We start from the raw sequence: 16496 nt of genomic DNA on the forward strand, positions 1-16496 counted from the left end.
CAAAGCTCTCCTCCTGTGTCTCTCTATCCCTCTCTCTCCGTTTTCTTACAATAACGAGCCAACAGAAGCCGGCCATTGTGGGACTCCAGCTGTGTGGGTGAGAGATTCAAAGGGAGGGAAGAGAAAGATGTGCGTGCATCAGCCGCTCCTGCAGGAGGAGAAAAGACGAGTGTGTGAAGCGGCCGAGAAAAAAGGTTGCAGGAGAGTGTGTGTCGTGTTATGACAAGGACGAGTGGAAGGCGAGCGAGGAGCCGAGCGCACAGCTTGCGGCCTTTGCAGAGACCGTCCGAGGAGCAGGCTCGACTTAGCAAACACGACGGAGCCGAGCTTCCTACCGCGCTACGCCGGACGCGCGAACGAGGAAAATGAAACCGTGTAAACAAAGCCAGCTGAGACAGATGTGTGTGTGAGAGCAGAGAAGCTGAGCTGGAAGGGCAAAGAAAATGAAATACTGCGTGCACACACACACACGCTGCATATAATGTGCATGCACGTGTACTGTGTGCTAAAAACAATAAACGTGTGTGTTTGTTATCTTGTCTCAGCGTGTGGCTCGGTTTTCGCAGACTCTCACTTTCAGCTCTGACTAATGCTGCAGCCCCACCACACCACAATTACTCACCACACACACACACACACACACACACACACACACACACACACACACACACACACACACACTATCCTCAGCAGTAGAAAATGTTCCACTATCTCTTTACTCTCAGCCCCACGAGGAAGGCAGAGCACAGGAGTACACACACACCTACACACACACCCACATCTTCATCTTCCTCTGCAGCGCTCGAACACAAATACCTCAGAATAGAGACTGGCCTAAATATCTGTCAGCCGATGAAACAGATCTGCTCTCCAAAGCCGTCCTCTAAAATGACATGGTACCTCCGTCTCCACAATTCTCTCCATCTTCCATCTTTGTCTCTTAAATGTATTTTCTCCCTGTTATCTTTCCTGGAACCTCACCTTTCCTCACCTTGCATCTTGTAAACTCTTCCCGTTCATTACTGAACTCGAGCAGTCTTATTCTGTTTACTGATGACACAAAGTTATTCCATTTTTCACTGAAAAAAGTTGCCAAACACAAAGCAAACACCTGGGGTGGAGGTGGGTTGCAAAGTGGCTTGCAGGAGCACGCTGAAGCGGCTTAAATGGCGTGTCCTGCGTCAGCCGCAGATGACCACATGGCCTTGGTCACATTTGCTGAACGTGTACGCTCATCTCGCCGTTGAATTATGTCAGCGGCTGGGATTTAAGGCATCAGCTGGAAAAATATGTCTAAAAAATGACATAAAATCTCAAAAAGTAGCAAAAGAGAAAACGGTGCTCACAGCATTACAGTCCTGAGTGAGCCGAGCGAGAGACTCAGCAGTGATTCACAGTAAAGAGTAAACTAAAGACAGCGCTGTGGGCCAAATAAGAACGCTGTTAAATCCTTTGTGACACGGCTACAATGGAGGGGAAAAAATGGACAATTAAGCACACGTCACACAAAGTTACGCTCCCATCATTTCTTCTGAGATGTGAATAAAAGGAGCTCAACCACAATTCGATTTGCTCTTCTGTTTGACGGACTCAGTTTCCCACCGGCCGTCTTCATCGGGAGACCTGACAGAGCGAGCGCGTCCTTAAAGACGACGGACTCGGCCGAGGCCTCGCTTGTCCCCAGGTCAGCAATTACGCCCTTTTTCTTTGCTGAATAAAACATTAGCCCTCTATATCCGGCTAACGAGCTTTAGTGCCGACACCAGCCATTAAATTTGAAACGCGGTGCTCGGGGATAATGAGAGACACTGTATAGAGCGTCCTTCTTTTGAAGCGGCGGTGACGCTGAATGCTGCAGCCTGAAGAGGAGACAGAAATAAGATCGGTTTGAGATGAGAGGAACGACACGGACGGCCTCCTTCCAAGTCGAGATTTCAGCCTGTTTATATTAACACCGTTGGAAGAGCGAGACCGAACAGAGCACACCGGGGTACTTGGGTACTGAAATCTAAGGCCATGTTTTTCTGGGGTATTTGTAGCCTTAACGATTGGCTGCCAAGTGTTTTCTGTGTGAGTGTGGAAAAAAAGTTGGCGTTCATCCTCCAGCTTCACTGTGCTAATGTTATGCTAACATAGCTGTGTCACTAGCAATCACGTAGCACAACATTATATACCAGCTAGCCCAACTTCAGTAACCCTAAAAACATCACTGCTGTTTAGTTTTCTGTCTTCATTTATGTTGGAAGTGGTAGCAGAGCTGTACGTTTGAATTTGTTTCAAAAATCTCTCAGTCAGAACATGCTATGAAATGTTTAGGTGGAAACTAGCGAGCAGATATTTTAGGCCATATCGCCCAGCCCTACGGTGCGCCTTAAAAAATATGATAACTTCTACCTTCTTTAGCTTTAACTTTTTGTGCGATGGTTAGCATCTTCCTACCGCAGATGCCTTTCATGGTACAAAACGTTTCGTTGACATTGTTGTTTGTTGGCGAGAAAACTTACAAACATACAGTGCAGCACTTCAGAGTCACACTGCTAGCATCGAAGATTTATGTAAATTTGACAAGCTGAACGCATTCTGGACTGTACACACAGCACGAGATCGATTGACAATGAGAAAAAAAGCGTGCAAAATTGCACCAAAAAAATCAGCGAAACAGCGAGGCCGTGAAAGGTGAACCGCGTTATAGCGAGGGACCACTGTAATATATGCACAGCCACCCATTGGTCAGTGACGTCTGGCGTTTGTTTCCAAATTGACCTTGATGTTGTTAAATGAGACATATTTCTACACCCTGCTCTAACATCCTGTACGGCTAAAGTACAGAGACAACTGTCTCTTATAGTCTTATGTGTAAATATGCTGGATATTTTTAATGGACTTTATACATTTCAGATTTAGATGTACTGATTTTTTTTACATTGTCAGTCTGACGGCCAGTAAATCCATTATGTTTGTCAGGTGCACTGACTGGTGTCAAGTGGCTTTTCTGTTCTATTCTATTGTATTCTATTAAAAGGAATAGTACACCGATTGGTTCTCTCTCACTGTGGATGGTTTGGGTTTAAACCTCAGGCCCAGCAGATCTGGTCTTCTAATCTAATTTGCGCTATTATTTCTTTTTTTCGGCAAAGCAGCCAAACCACAAAAGCCGACAGAGCCTGCATGTTGTGGAGGAAGCTGCCTGCTGACAGTGAATATGGGAGTGATTTCAGCTGATTGAAAAGGCTGATAGCGTGTCACGAGGACTCTCTCCTGATTGGGTTGCAGGCACCTCAGTGAGACTCTGCCCAACATTCGGGCCGATGCCGTACTTTTCGAACTTTGTGCACACAGTGAAGCATCACTACTGCTTTGACTTATTAAGGCAGTCAACACACAATCTAAGACCGCAGCGTCTAAAAATAAACTGCCACTGTAACTTTCACACACCAAATATGGCTCGGCTCACCGAGCCTGGCAAACCAATGAAAGCAGCCCACCACGCTCCAGCTCCACTCCCCCTTTGGGCGACAACCAAGCATGCAGGAGGATCCCGGCCAGTCCAGAAGCCGTGGTTGCCTGGCTACGGAGGCACACACCAAAACAACGTCGCCGGGAGGCATTTTTTCAGCAGCACGAGCAGTATTTACTTTCAGAAACGAAACCACTGAAATGAGGTCCATCTTTCTCTGCCGTGCTTTTCTTTGGGAGGTTAGGGAGTCAAACGGTGGCTGTTTGGCAGTAATTATATGTGCTAAAGGTCAAAGGGAAATCACGCCCTGAAACCCAACACTGACATGAAGGCATCAATGTGAGTAGCAGAGAAGCAGCTTGACACTATGAGCAGGAGAGTCCCAGAATGTGAAGCGCACAAACCCTCATTTTAAACTGAGAGCCATCAAATTGTGAATGAATTTGTGGGAGCATATAATTTGGAACATATGAATCAAGAAGCCTCGCCTGCTGTATGTTTAATTACATAGCAACATGGCCACCGCCGTCCCGGTGCCAGTAAACCCATCGCACCGTGCTAGCTTACAGCTAGGGTGACTCATATGTTCTGGTGTGTTTTTATCTTTGGGTCGCGTCCTCCCTCCTGCTCTCTTAATACCAGTTTTCCACTGCTATCCTGCCAGCTAACAGCTCCGGAGCTACAGGGGCTCACAATGTAAGCCTGTCTGTAAAAAAAGACTGCAGGACAAGCAGAGAGGCCCGCGACAAAGAGTGACAATGCTGCCATTATCAGAGGAGAGCCTCGAGAGCCAGAATGAAAAGTTTTTGTGAGTAAAGAGACGTGGAAGCAAATGGAAAGAAGGGGAAATAACAGAATGACGGCTGCGGTTTTAAAACCCATCGAAAAGAAAATGCAGAGGGAGTCTGGCAAAAAAGGAGAAAATTACAGAGAAGGGAAAGAAAGAAAAATAATTTTCGCTCGTGCTTGTGTTGCAAGATAATCTGCAGTAGCTGAAATGGGAGACAGATTGCTGATGTGGAAGAAAAAAGATGAAGCACAGAAAAGAAAGGGAGTTCCCTTCAGTCGTGGGCAGAGAGCGGTGGAAATTTAACAAGAAAAAGAGACGGCGAATGATTGGGGGGGGGGGGGCAGGAGGATGAGATCTAATTGAGAGGAGGGAAAAGGATACAGCGGGGAGGAGAAGAGAAAGTTAGTTTTCCCACCAAAATGCCCCCGAGGGAGCCGCCGTTAACAACAACAAGCCACTGTCTCCGTTCATCAGGAGGGGAGTGATCCAAACAGCGAGTCGATGTGTTCTGACAACCGCACGCACGCAGCCGCTTCCTCCCTGCGTGCAAACACACAGCAACACGCAGCCGCAAATATGCATGCATCTACAAGTGTGCGGCCACTTATTCTGCTGTATGTGTGCAGGAAACTTGAAGATTTGGCTGTTTAGATTTGGATCCACTAGTCCGTGTCATCGGGAAGAAGCGCACCCGACTCAAATTCAGCCTACAGCAGCACGGCGAGCCCAAGGAAGCGCCAAGAAGATGACGAGACAGGCCTAAAGAATCCCAGCTTTAACCTCCTTGGAGCTGGCGTACACATATGTGGACGTCACATTTTGGGTTATTTAGACCAAAATACTCAATTTTGCTCTATAAAGGGCCTGAATCCACTTACGAGGACGTTATACTGCTACTGTTCTATCGAAATTTTAAATGAATATCCTCATATGTGGCAGCACGGTGGTACGGTGGTTAGCACTGTTGCCGCACAGCAAGAAGGTCCCGAGTTCAATACCACCATCAGGCCGGGGTCTTTCTGTGTGGAGTTTGCACAGACATGCAGACATGCAGCTTGTGGGGATAGGTTAATTGATTAATTCAAATTGCCCACAGGTGTGAATGCGGGAGTGAACGTGAGTGCGAATGGTTGTCTGTCCCTGTGTGTTAGCCCTGCTACAGACTGGCGACCTGTCCAGGGTGTACTCCGCCTCTCGCCCTATGACAGCTGGGATAGGCTCCAGCACCCCCCGCAACCCTGAAGAGGATAAGCGGAAGCGAATGGATGGATGGATGAAAAAATATCTGGTAATTCTTCGTTTTTATATTCATCAATCACCCCAAACATCAAAGAGAAATTAAAAATGCATGCCGTGGAAGAGTTCCGGTTTTAGGAAGTTAACATCACTGCCTAAAATGGTGCTAAGAGGTCTACGTTATCCTAACAGAGCACTTGGCTCTCGCTCTGCAGGCCTACTTGTTGTTCCTAGAGTATTTAAAAGTAGAATGGGAGGCAGAGCCTTCAGTTTTCAGGCCCCTCTTCTGTGGAACCAGCTTCCAGTTTGGATTCAGGAGACAGACACTATCTCTACTTTCAAGATTAGGCTTCAAACTTTTGATAAAGGGCTGATCAGGTGATGCTGAATCAGCCACTGGCAACAAAAGACTCCCCCAAATCTTCCCACCGTTGCCAACTAACGGGATCTTTTTGGACACCAGCTCCACGCGGTAACAGCCGCTCCCTACAGTCTGCCAGCAGAGAACCATGTTGAGCCCATAACTGTGTCGTCTGTTGGAAACGTTGGTTCATGCTATAACAGTACGAAGTGTTAACATTATTGCACTTCAAATAATTTCGAGTCTCATATTAACCAAAATGCCATTTAATCATATAGTGTAGTATTAAGTGGACACGGCCCTGAAAAACAAAGGCATTAGACTCCGTGTCCTTCAGTGGTAGAAAGCTGTAGACTCTCGCCCACGAAAAAGTAGACAACAGGGGACCATCATTTACTGAGAAAGTTACTGAGACACTGTTGTTTAGAGTAGAATGGCGTAGCGGGTAATAAAACTGTTAAGCGTGCGTCACCATTTTGAGATCCGTGGCACCGTGTCATGCAGGACGCATCACCCTTCTAGAAGTATTGTGTAAGAGAATAAAAGTTGATGGTCTCCTGAGCAGTGGTTTGTCTTCCATCGGATGCCTCTGAGGAATCAAAAGAACTCGGTGAAGTGTTGATATTCAACAGAAGCTGTCCAAGCCCGACTGTTTGGTGTACAGTCTGCGTTTCCTTGGCAGCACAGTCAACAGCAGAACTATCAGGCGGTGCAGCGGCTGATATGAATGCACTGGCTTTCAGTGCAAACCATAACTTGGTGTGGTTTAAAAGCTGCTGCTGAAACCCTGACCATCAGCAGAAGGGACCAAAGGGGCTTCGGTGCTTTGATTGGGCAGCAGTCAAAGGTGCAGGAGGTGGACGGGGAAAGCAAGGTTGATGCATCTCTGCTTCGACTCCAGATCCAGATAAATGGTAGAAAAATACAGATAGACTTCTGACGAGGGTCACCTGCTAAACCATCCATCTGACTGAAGTAGTTCTAGTAACACTGAATAAGAGATTCCCAACACTGTCCACACTGAGCATGTGTCGGAGTGATTCACTCTCTCTTTCTCCAGCTCACACCTCCTCCTCCTCCTCCTCCTCCTCTGGGTGTGAGCTCAGATCTTTCAAGCAGAGCAAGACCAGCGTTTTACCAAATAAACTGTTTGTTATCCAGAGTTTTGCTTTGAGGCGCTTTTACGTGGAGGACAAAGACGCAGGGAGTGGAGGCGTGTTGGAGGGAGGGTGGGGGTCCTTCCACAAAGTAATTATGAAAGGGTTAGCTGTGAGTATCTGTCTTTAATCTTCATGCACAATCACAACATTGAGATAACAGAGCAGTACGCAGCATCTGCTCACAGGCAAACAGATGAATACCCACATAGGCTTCTTTCGTTTTCCGTGAACTGAAGCACAAAAGAATTTTCAGCTAGCGTCAGTTATTTCCTGGAATAAAAAAAGGAAAAGCGGGTAAGCGTGCTTTGTCTGCCAGCGAGCCCATCAGCCAATCAGCTAATTACGCTGGTAATTGCAGTAATGAGGCAATGGAGAGTGCTCATCTGCTGGCCAGAAAGCCCAAACTTCCAGCCACTTCCATTAATAACAGCAGAGAGAACCACAGCAGGGTCGTCGAGTCCCAGCAGCACCTGCACGCAGACGCCACGATCGCAAAGGTTCTGGCTCTCCAGCCGCTCTGAATGATAACATCCAAAATAAGAAAAGTAAGACCTCCTCTTCCACCTCTGTTTGGGCGCTCTGCAGTTTGCACACATCGTCCAAACCTTTTCATCTATTCCAATAGGGCTGCTCAATTAATCGAATTTTAATCACGATTACGATCTGGGCTTTCAACGATCATTAAAAATGACTGAGCCGATTATTAGCCCCTCCCTCATTTATCCGCGACACCTTAAAGGCCGGTCCGTGAAAATATTGTCGGGCATAAACCGGTCCGTGGCGCAAAAAAGGGTGGAGACCGCTGATTAAGAGGACCCGAGGGAAGCTCGGAAAGCTAAGCAGAAGTTATTTGGAGAGGAGAGTGACTGCCGTTGGTTGAAAAGAGTTAAAAAAAAAAAAAAAAAAACTTCAGTGGTGTTGCACACTATGTTATATTATTTTTTTAAAGTCATTGTTAACCCTTTAAAGCCGGTCAGAGCAGCACGCTCCGTGTTGTGTAACTATTTTTAAATCCCTGTAGAACCTGAACCGTGTAAGCTAGCGCAATAATTTGTTTTGCATATGAAACCGGAGGAGTTGTACTTACATCTGATGCCATCAGCTTGTCCTCGGTCACGGTTTCCTTCCACATATAGCTTTGCAAAAACTGCATAAAAAGCGCTTGCAGGAACAAAAACATAATATTCCAGAAACACGCTTTGCCGTTCCTATCAGCTGTTCGTAACACTTCCCACAGTGAAATGATGCACATGCTGTTTTCTTTGCAAATTTGCATCATAGGATTGTTTTTTGTTTTTCCTGCAGTATATAAAAATTGCTGTATCTCCAAAATAAAACTATGAAGACACTCAAAATAAATTTCCTGTTGTTGTAAACTATTTTTTGCAACTTTTTTTGTATTTAAAGTTTTGAGGGATAAACCTCTTAAACTTCTCCAAGTAGAAATATATGTAAACAAAACAAAAACGATTTTCAATTTTTTTTGTAGTTTATTGCACTTTTTTGCAATTTATGTAATTACTATGCACTTAATGCATACATATTATTAAAATATGGGCTATAACAGTTGTATTGATGTATAGCAACTTGAAATGCTCCCACAAATGGCACTACAGCATGTACAAAAAAATAAATAAAAATAATATAAGCTCTGGTGGACTTGGTTCTATAGTAGGTCTTAAAGGGTTAAATAAATATCGTCAAATAATCGTGATCTCAATTTCAGTGAAAATAATCGTGATTATCATTTTTGCCATAATCGAGCAGCCCTATATTCCAAAAGCTTTCAAATCGCTCCACTCTGACAAGGTTAACCTGCCACGAATCTGCCCGGAGTGGAGAGCTGAGCAGATGTCTGTCTACTTTCCTGAACTCATCTCAGGTACAAAAACATTTGTCTAATAACACGCCAACAACAGCTTCAGAGCCGCTCGCTGCTGTGTGTTCACAAACAGGTAATCGGTGAAGACTGGACACGCGTTTCAACGCTGCCAGTGTCTGAATCTGAAGTTCTAGCAGCTTTCAGACCTCCCTGATGGTACAACCCGCTGGAGAGCTCCCCAACATGCCAGCTGGAAACCAGCATAGCAACAGATACAGCTGAAATAACAAGACTGACCATGTGCATTTGTTGCACGAGTTGGAAAAACAGTTTAGCACGGCAGCTGGTCCGAGGATGAGGAAGGGCAGCAATTTAATGATGTGCGTTCTTTAAAGCATGTTTGAGCTTCATACCTGCAGAAGCGGGATGAAGCTGTCTTAGGCTACGTTCACACTGCAGGCGAAAGCGCATCAAATCCGATTTTTTTGACCCTATGCGACCCATATCCCATCATGATGTGACAGTGTGAACGGCACAAATCCGATCTGGGTCACTTTCGTATGTGGTACTGAATCCGATACATATCTGATGTTTTAGAAAGCGACTGCTGTTTGATGGTCACGTCGCATTAAATCCGTCTTTTACGTCACCGACACAAGACAGACGCCAATTATCAGCGCCGGAGAAGACATCGTGAACGCTTCCTGGACATCCGGTGAAACTGCTGAGAGGACAACGTTGGAGAAACATGAACATTTTCTTTGTTCTGTATAATCTACAGATTCTGACAGAAATCTGCAGCTATCCTTTGAAGCAGCGCTCCTCTAAAACAGCAACAAGGATCATTATTAGGTTATTTACATTATTATTACATTATCATTATTATGTCAATAACAAAATAACTTAAAGCAAAAATTGGGAAACGTAAAGTCCGAAGTTTTTATATTAAGGGCCATCAGTCAAACAATATTGTTGCTCTGGGTCTAAACAGAGCGCGTCGTGTGTGACGTCTTCTTTTGCGCATGCGGCCGCTTTGAGCGTTCACACTAGAGCGCGTTTGCTGTCGCATTTTATTTGTAGTGTGAACAAGCAGACAAAAAAATCTGATTTGATCAAAAAAATCAGAATTGAGCATCAAGACCTGCAGAGTGAACGCAGCCTTAGATGCTCCCCTATTCACACAATGGCAGATTTTAGCCCAAATGGTCCTCCAGACGCAACACCAAAGGGATCTGCATCTCTTCCTTGTTAGCTAACTGTGTACATCGCCTTCAATCATTTGTCAGTTTCCTAAATCAGCCATTAAAAATATAAGAACCTCTGCTCTAAATGAATCTTCAGAGAAAGCTTGTAAAGCTGCATTTTCTCTGTTTCATAATGACTCAGTGTAAGAAAGCGCATTGAAATCCATTAACCAATGCAGCCATCCGTCGGCCAATATCAGATCAGTACTGGCCCGTTCAGTTTATCACCTAATATCTCACAGCGACCCTTCGATGAAGAAACGGTGTCACATTAACCTCAAAAAGGATTCAGAAATGTGTTTAGGCAGCTGCAGCAGCACGGGGAAACGCTACGGCTCTCAGAGATATCACTCAATATAAATAACGTGCACTTGTAAAGGTTTATACTGTATTTCTTAAATCACCCTGCGACCTCTTTAAAACCTCCTCTGAGGCTGATGTCCTGCCCACCCGGCTGAGAACCCTCATCTCTACGCGGTATGAAAGGCTAAATGGCGATGCATTCACTGATGGGGCACCCACTGCTCAGCTAAAGGTGAATGAGCAGGCGAGGCTGTCACGGAGCTGGAGACCTCTCAAACTCTGGCAGATTTTCATAAGAAAAGGCCATTAGTATGAGTGCAACGGCAAGCACAAAAATTGATTTGGCCTTTCGCTCCACAACCTTCAGCGCCGACCTTCGAAATACCTGAGGGGGGGGCTAACATCTGAGGAGGAGGGGGTGGCGGGGAGAAAGTGTTGAAATTTGTAATTGAGGACAGAGCAGCAGCGGGGAAGGGATGTGCAGGGCTGAAATTAGAAATGGAGGAGGAGGTAAACAAACTTTGTTAGAGTCGTGGGGATTTCTTGGCTCGGCTAAAAGTCTGAGAGCGGCGCAGGACGAAGGTGCCGACTCCTTCACGAGGGCGCTTCGGCAGGCCGGCGTATCTCGTGCTCCACATCTAATCTGTGACCTTTTATTTGCAGAATTTTACAGAAGCTGCAGCTTCTAAGGTCAGGATGTCTTTTCTTCCTCTCCTCCCATCTCTCCGTTCTTCCTTGCTTATACTTCTTCCATTTTTTGGCTTATTTGCCCACGCTGTCTGCTCCTATTGGCTCTAATAGAGGCCCAAAGCTTCCAGTGTGACAGATATAATCAGGTTTGGAAGAACAGCTTTCGCCTGCGGGACAAATGGAGGGAGAAGGGGTGGGAGCGAGGAGACAGAAGAGCTGGAAATTGTGATGGGAAGTGTAAGAGGAAGATGAGTAGAATGATTTAAAAAAAGAAGGCATGTCAGAAGAAGACGAAGAGGAAGAAAAGGTGAGGCTGAAACGGAAAGCACCGACTCCCAAACTCACGTTAGATTAGAAGGAAAAAGCCAACCACATAAACCAGGGGACTGACCCAGCGGGTTTATTTCAGCTGTCACATGAAATCTGCGTCATATTCCCTTAAACTTCCAGACAGAACGCACGCGGCGCCCGGTTTCTTCAGAGAGCCACATCGAGTTCAGCAAACGGCCTAGATCGCTCATCCGTAAGCTGTAAAAGAACATTAACGCTAATGAAACACTAAACAGAAGCTCCCACCGAGTATGAAATAAACTGCTTGGAACTTCTGCGAATCATTCACATCGCTCCCAAAATTCACCTCTGACATTTTTGTGCCGCATGTGCAGGAAAACATCTTTCCAAAGTCGGATTGTGTGCAAATGTGCCGAGTTTTACTGAGGCGGTTTAAAGTAAATTAGCGTGCCGCTCGTTGCTGGGGGAGCTTGATTGATATGATCTGATGTGACTTGACAGGGGTGGAAGAAAGGAGAGGCTGACGGGGGAAGGATGTGCAGGGCAGAGATCGGACTTAAAAGCAATGGAGATACGAAGGCAGGGGGAGGGGAGGGGGTAAGCAACAGGATATGAAAGGCTGGAAGGTGATAGGGAGAGGAGGGAAGTTTAAAAGTGATAATTAGGGAGAAGAAGAAAGATGGCGAGGGGCGGAGGAACAGCAGGAAGGTGACGAAGAGAAGAATGGACGGCATGAAGGAAATATAAAGATTTACCCCAGAGAGATGAGTGGATGACGAGGAGGGATGAAGGGATGGGAAGCTGAGGGCGATGACGTCAAGCGTGAGAGAGGGTGGAGGAGAGAAGGAGATGAAGAAGGAGGCAGGAGGTAAGGAAGATAAATGGAATTAAGGGAACAGAATGAATAACTGGGACAAGAAGAGGAAACAGAAAGAAAAGAGAGAGGAGGGCAACGCTGCACTCAGGTATGAGGCCATATATTATAGAAAATTGGCTATTGTGGAAAATGCGGTGCAATTAAAAAAAGGGCATTTTGCTGTGAATGGCCTCAGAAATGTGGCGCCTCGGGACAGGTTCTGAGCAACGGCGCACGCGTGCTTCATTTCCCGGACATATTTTTTAGTGATTGTTCTTTAGAGTTCATCTGCAGTTGGCCTATTTGCTCAGCACGAAGCATTTGTAACCAGCACCCACCCAGAGGCGGTCCGTTTTTTGTGTCTGCACATGCTGAAGGTTTGGGGCACTTTATTAAGAGTCTTAGCCATGGACCGGCATCATCAGAAGGGCGTGTGATGGGTCTCAACTCCCCCTGCAAAATGAGCCCAAACATCCAGACAGAGCCATAAAGAGGAAACGTCAGCCGCAAGAAGGCCAAGACGTCCTGCAACAGGTGCTCATGCCGTCACACTGCAGCTTTGACATTCCCCCACTCCCACTCACAGAAGGGATTTGAAACTGTGTTCAACTGTCCAGCTCGCTGAAGAGCAGTCCAGCCATCAGCAGAGTGGTTTTCACCTGTTCTCTCCCCTCCATTTGGGCTGTTGTCTTTTACACGTGAGAAGCAGCAACATCACACTATGTGAGGATCAGATCCTCCTGACACCATCCAGAGTCCACATGTGAAAACAGCCTGAGAGATGCCAAACCCACGAGGGATGATGCTGAAGAATCTCACTCAACAATCAGCACGAATGACCCGCACACCTGCTTTTTATTTATCACTATGTGTTAACAGACCTCTCTGCACTGAATCATATCTGTTATTAACCTCTGTCTCTCGTCCACAGCATGTCTTTATCCTGTCTTCCTTCTCTCACCCCAACCAATCACAGCAGATGGCCCCGCCCCTCCCTGAGCCTGGTTCTGCCGGAGGTTTCTTCCTGTTCAAAGGGAGTTTTTCCTTCCCACTGTCACCAAAGTGCTGCTCAGGGGCTCATATGATTGTTGGGTTTTTCTCTGTATGTATTATTGTAGGGTCGACCTTACAGTATAAAGCACCTTGAGGCGACTGTTGTTGTGATTTGGCGCCGTATAAATGAAATTGAATTTCATTTCCTTTAAATGACTGAAGCTGATCCACTCCACTGTGTCCACATCACAGTATTGCTTCTTGTGAGGTTTTCCAGTGGAGTCTGATTTACTGCCGAACTACATTTAGTATTGACAGACGAGGTTAAGGCTGCACCTTTCAAAAAAAATCTCCAAAACTTGGAAACTCTGTTAAATCACAACGTAAATGTGTTTATTTCCACGACGCGGTCACTTAAAAACGACAGCATGCCGGCGAAATAAGAGCTGGACTGAAACAGCCTCGTACTCCACTAAAACCTGGACATGGTCTTATTCATCTCATACTTCACTCACAGAAGTCATTCAAATTTGCAGCCTATAACCAGAAACCCTTCAGCAGCTACCCCCCTTTAAATCAGAGTCCCTCTGAGTCTTTGGATTTTTTAAACTCCCCAAAGCTTTTTGGCCTCTGATACTTGCTCTGTGGTGTGTGAGTGATGTTCTCCTGTGAGTGCCGTTTTGCTTGTTTTGCATGTATTCCTCTAGTTTGGACATACTTCTCCTGCTTGTTATTTATTCCCGCTGTCAGTTGGCATGAAGCATCCATGATTTCATGATACATGTGCAATGACAATGAAGCTATTCTATTCTATTCTGAGCTTCTACTTTAAACCTGCCGAACCAATCACAGCCGCAGCGTCACGTTACGCGACTTGTTACGTGACTTGTTACATACAGCACAAGTGCCAAGCCACACATGTGTATTTGTTTGGGAAGCAGCCAGCCGCCGTGCCGCCCGGGTAATGGAGGAAAAGAGTGCGCCGACTAGAGAAAAATCAACCGAGAGCGTGACCGAAGGTTACCGAAGAGAAAACAGATGATGGTTCCAACGCCGGAGAGATTGTCGAACGGAAGAGCCACAGAAGTTCCGTAGTGTGAAGGTATTTCTGCTATTTCAAGTCAAACAGAGTAGCTGCACTGTAAATTGTGCCGAAAGCAAGTCTGGAAATACAATAAAGCGGTGCAGCTCAGTCTCTGACTGGAAGCGCTAATTCGTCATTCGGCTTTTGTCAGACTAAAGTAACTGTTAAAACTGTTTGAAAAGCTCAGCTATACAACAAGGAGAGATTGAGAATTTCCTTTTAGTTCTCAGTTTATTTGATATTGACAAAAGTTAGTCAGTTTTGTCTGTTCTTCTGTAAAACAAACTAAGATTTATTTTTAGAATTAATATTTTGTTTCTAAGTGGAATTGACAATTTAGTCTGTTTCGTTTGTTCTATTTTGAAACTTAAACGCTTTAGCGGCTGCCTTTTGTGTAGTTTGCAATATTTGCCTTTATTTATCTGAAAAAGTCTCGTGTTCCTTAAGTACATCTACCCTGTTGAACTTATTATGGGAAATAAATATTTAAATCAAAACAAGCTGCTGATTATTTCACATTTTACTTGTGAGCAACGGCACATTTAAATCTTACAAATATAGTTATTTGGCTTATATCGTGATAGATATCGTTATCGCCTGAAATGAAAAAAACATATCGTGATATGAAAAAATCTCATATCGCCCAGCTCTACCTGAACATAGGATTTTAATAAGCTCATAAGTAAGACCAGAATGTATTTAAAGTGAGACGTCTTGGCGTGTTTGATCAAACGTGGTGCGATTGTGTGACTCACCTTGACGATATCACCCAGGTAGACATCCTCCATCTTGTTTGGCACCTTCATCCGGAAAATCCGACCCACCACCGCTGAAGAGTCGGGGAAGGCTGTGGGCGTAGCTGCGTTTTGCTGATTTGCTGCCGTTTCGCCAACGTCCGCCGCCGCGACGCCCTCTGTCACTTCCTGGAAGTCCTGCAAGAGCGAGGAGTGCATGGAGGCCTCGAGCTCGCCTCTGCCTCCGTCAAACCTCTCGCTTTCTCCGCCCGCTTCTATCAACACCATGCCGCCAAGCACGTCGATGTCCAGCTCCGCAGCCACGGCCACGGTGAGCAGCACGCCCAGCAGCACGACTCTAGTCCTGGGTAGTCTCACGTCGAGGCCGTTGCTCAGCCCGAGCCGGCCCAAACTTTGTTTATCGCGCATTCTTCACCTTTTGTCGAACCGTCACTGATGCAGATAATAAAATAAAAAGGAGGATGTCCGAGTGGGAGGGTGGGGGGCTCAGGGGGAGCATGCACCCCCGACAGACAGAGCAAATCCCTCTTTACAAATCTCCCTCCCTCTCCAGCACCAAGGAAGAATCTTCTCTTTCTTCTGTTCCTCCTCCTCTTCTTCACTCGGCTTTATTCCTGCTCCTCTCCGTCTTTTGTGCTCGCCCCTCAGAGGGTTACGAGTCCCATTGTGCCGAGCACCTTCGAGATCTGTGAGGAAACACAAGAAAGGCACAGTTAGACGAGCAGTTTGAACACAAGGGGCGAAAAACACTCAGCGCAACCCGAACAGGCCGAACTCAAAGCTCACACTCCATCAAAAGTCAATCTCACGACAAGTTCGGCACCTTAAACCGATTTGTGCGACCCAAATCTCATTGCTGATAGAAATCCATCATGGACTGCACGGAGGGTGTAAGGAGGAATAATATTATCAATGCTGGGGAGTAATCTGATTAGTTCTTACAGACACACACACACTTGAATCACTCATTGCTGAGTTATCCAACGAGTCGAGTCAGGAGTATGAAAGCGCTGAGAGAAAGGAGGGAGAGGAGGCTGAGATGGATAAACCAAGAGGGGGAGGTGAAGGTGATATACGGTGGGACCTTGGATTAGCCAACAATGCCAAACCAGTCAAAGCCTTCTTGGAATTCCTAATGAATGCATGCCTTCTCTATTGTGTGCAGGGTCAGACTGAGTGTGTGTGTAGGTGTGTGTGTGTGTCCATTGTGAGCGTGGAGGGTGAACTCAGAGGTTGTTATTCATACAGCTCTTTCATGGCGGAGAGGATCCCCTCCTGAGCGTGTGTGTGTGTGTGTGTTTGTGACAACACAAATGATTTCCCCCGAGTGCTTTCATTAGACAGAAAGAGGGCGAGAATGAGAAAGAGGGACCCCCGCCGTGACTCCACTTTGCCCCGTAGCAGATGCCCGCTGGAGAGAGTGAAATCACCGCAGGACTTCCCCGGCAACAACA

The 16496-nt window shown here is 46.1% G+C and overlaps 1 protein-coding gene across 1 annotated transcript in view; it reads right to left on the bottom strand.

Annotated features, from left to right (window-relative positions):
* Window positions 1-16496, bottom strand: part of dag1 (dystroglycan 1) — a 56010-nt gene that overhangs the window by 11757 nt on the left and 27757 nt on the right. The window contains exon 2 of the mRNA XM_080890990.1: window positions 15043-15728. Within this exon, the coding sequence (XP_080747116.1) occupies window positions 15043-15450 (408 nt within the window). The 5' untranslated portion in view covers window positions 15451-15728. The remainder of the gene's footprint in view (window positions 1-15042; window positions 15729-16496) is intronic.

This window comes from Rhamphochromis sp. 'chilingali' (genome assembly GCF_963969265.1).
Source record: "Rhamphochromis sp. 'chilingali' genome assembly, chromosome: 9".
Classification (NCBI taxonomy): domain Eukaryota; kingdom Metazoa; phylum Chordata; class Actinopteri; order Cichliformes; family Cichlidae; genus Rhamphochromis; species Rhamphochromis sp. 'chilingali'.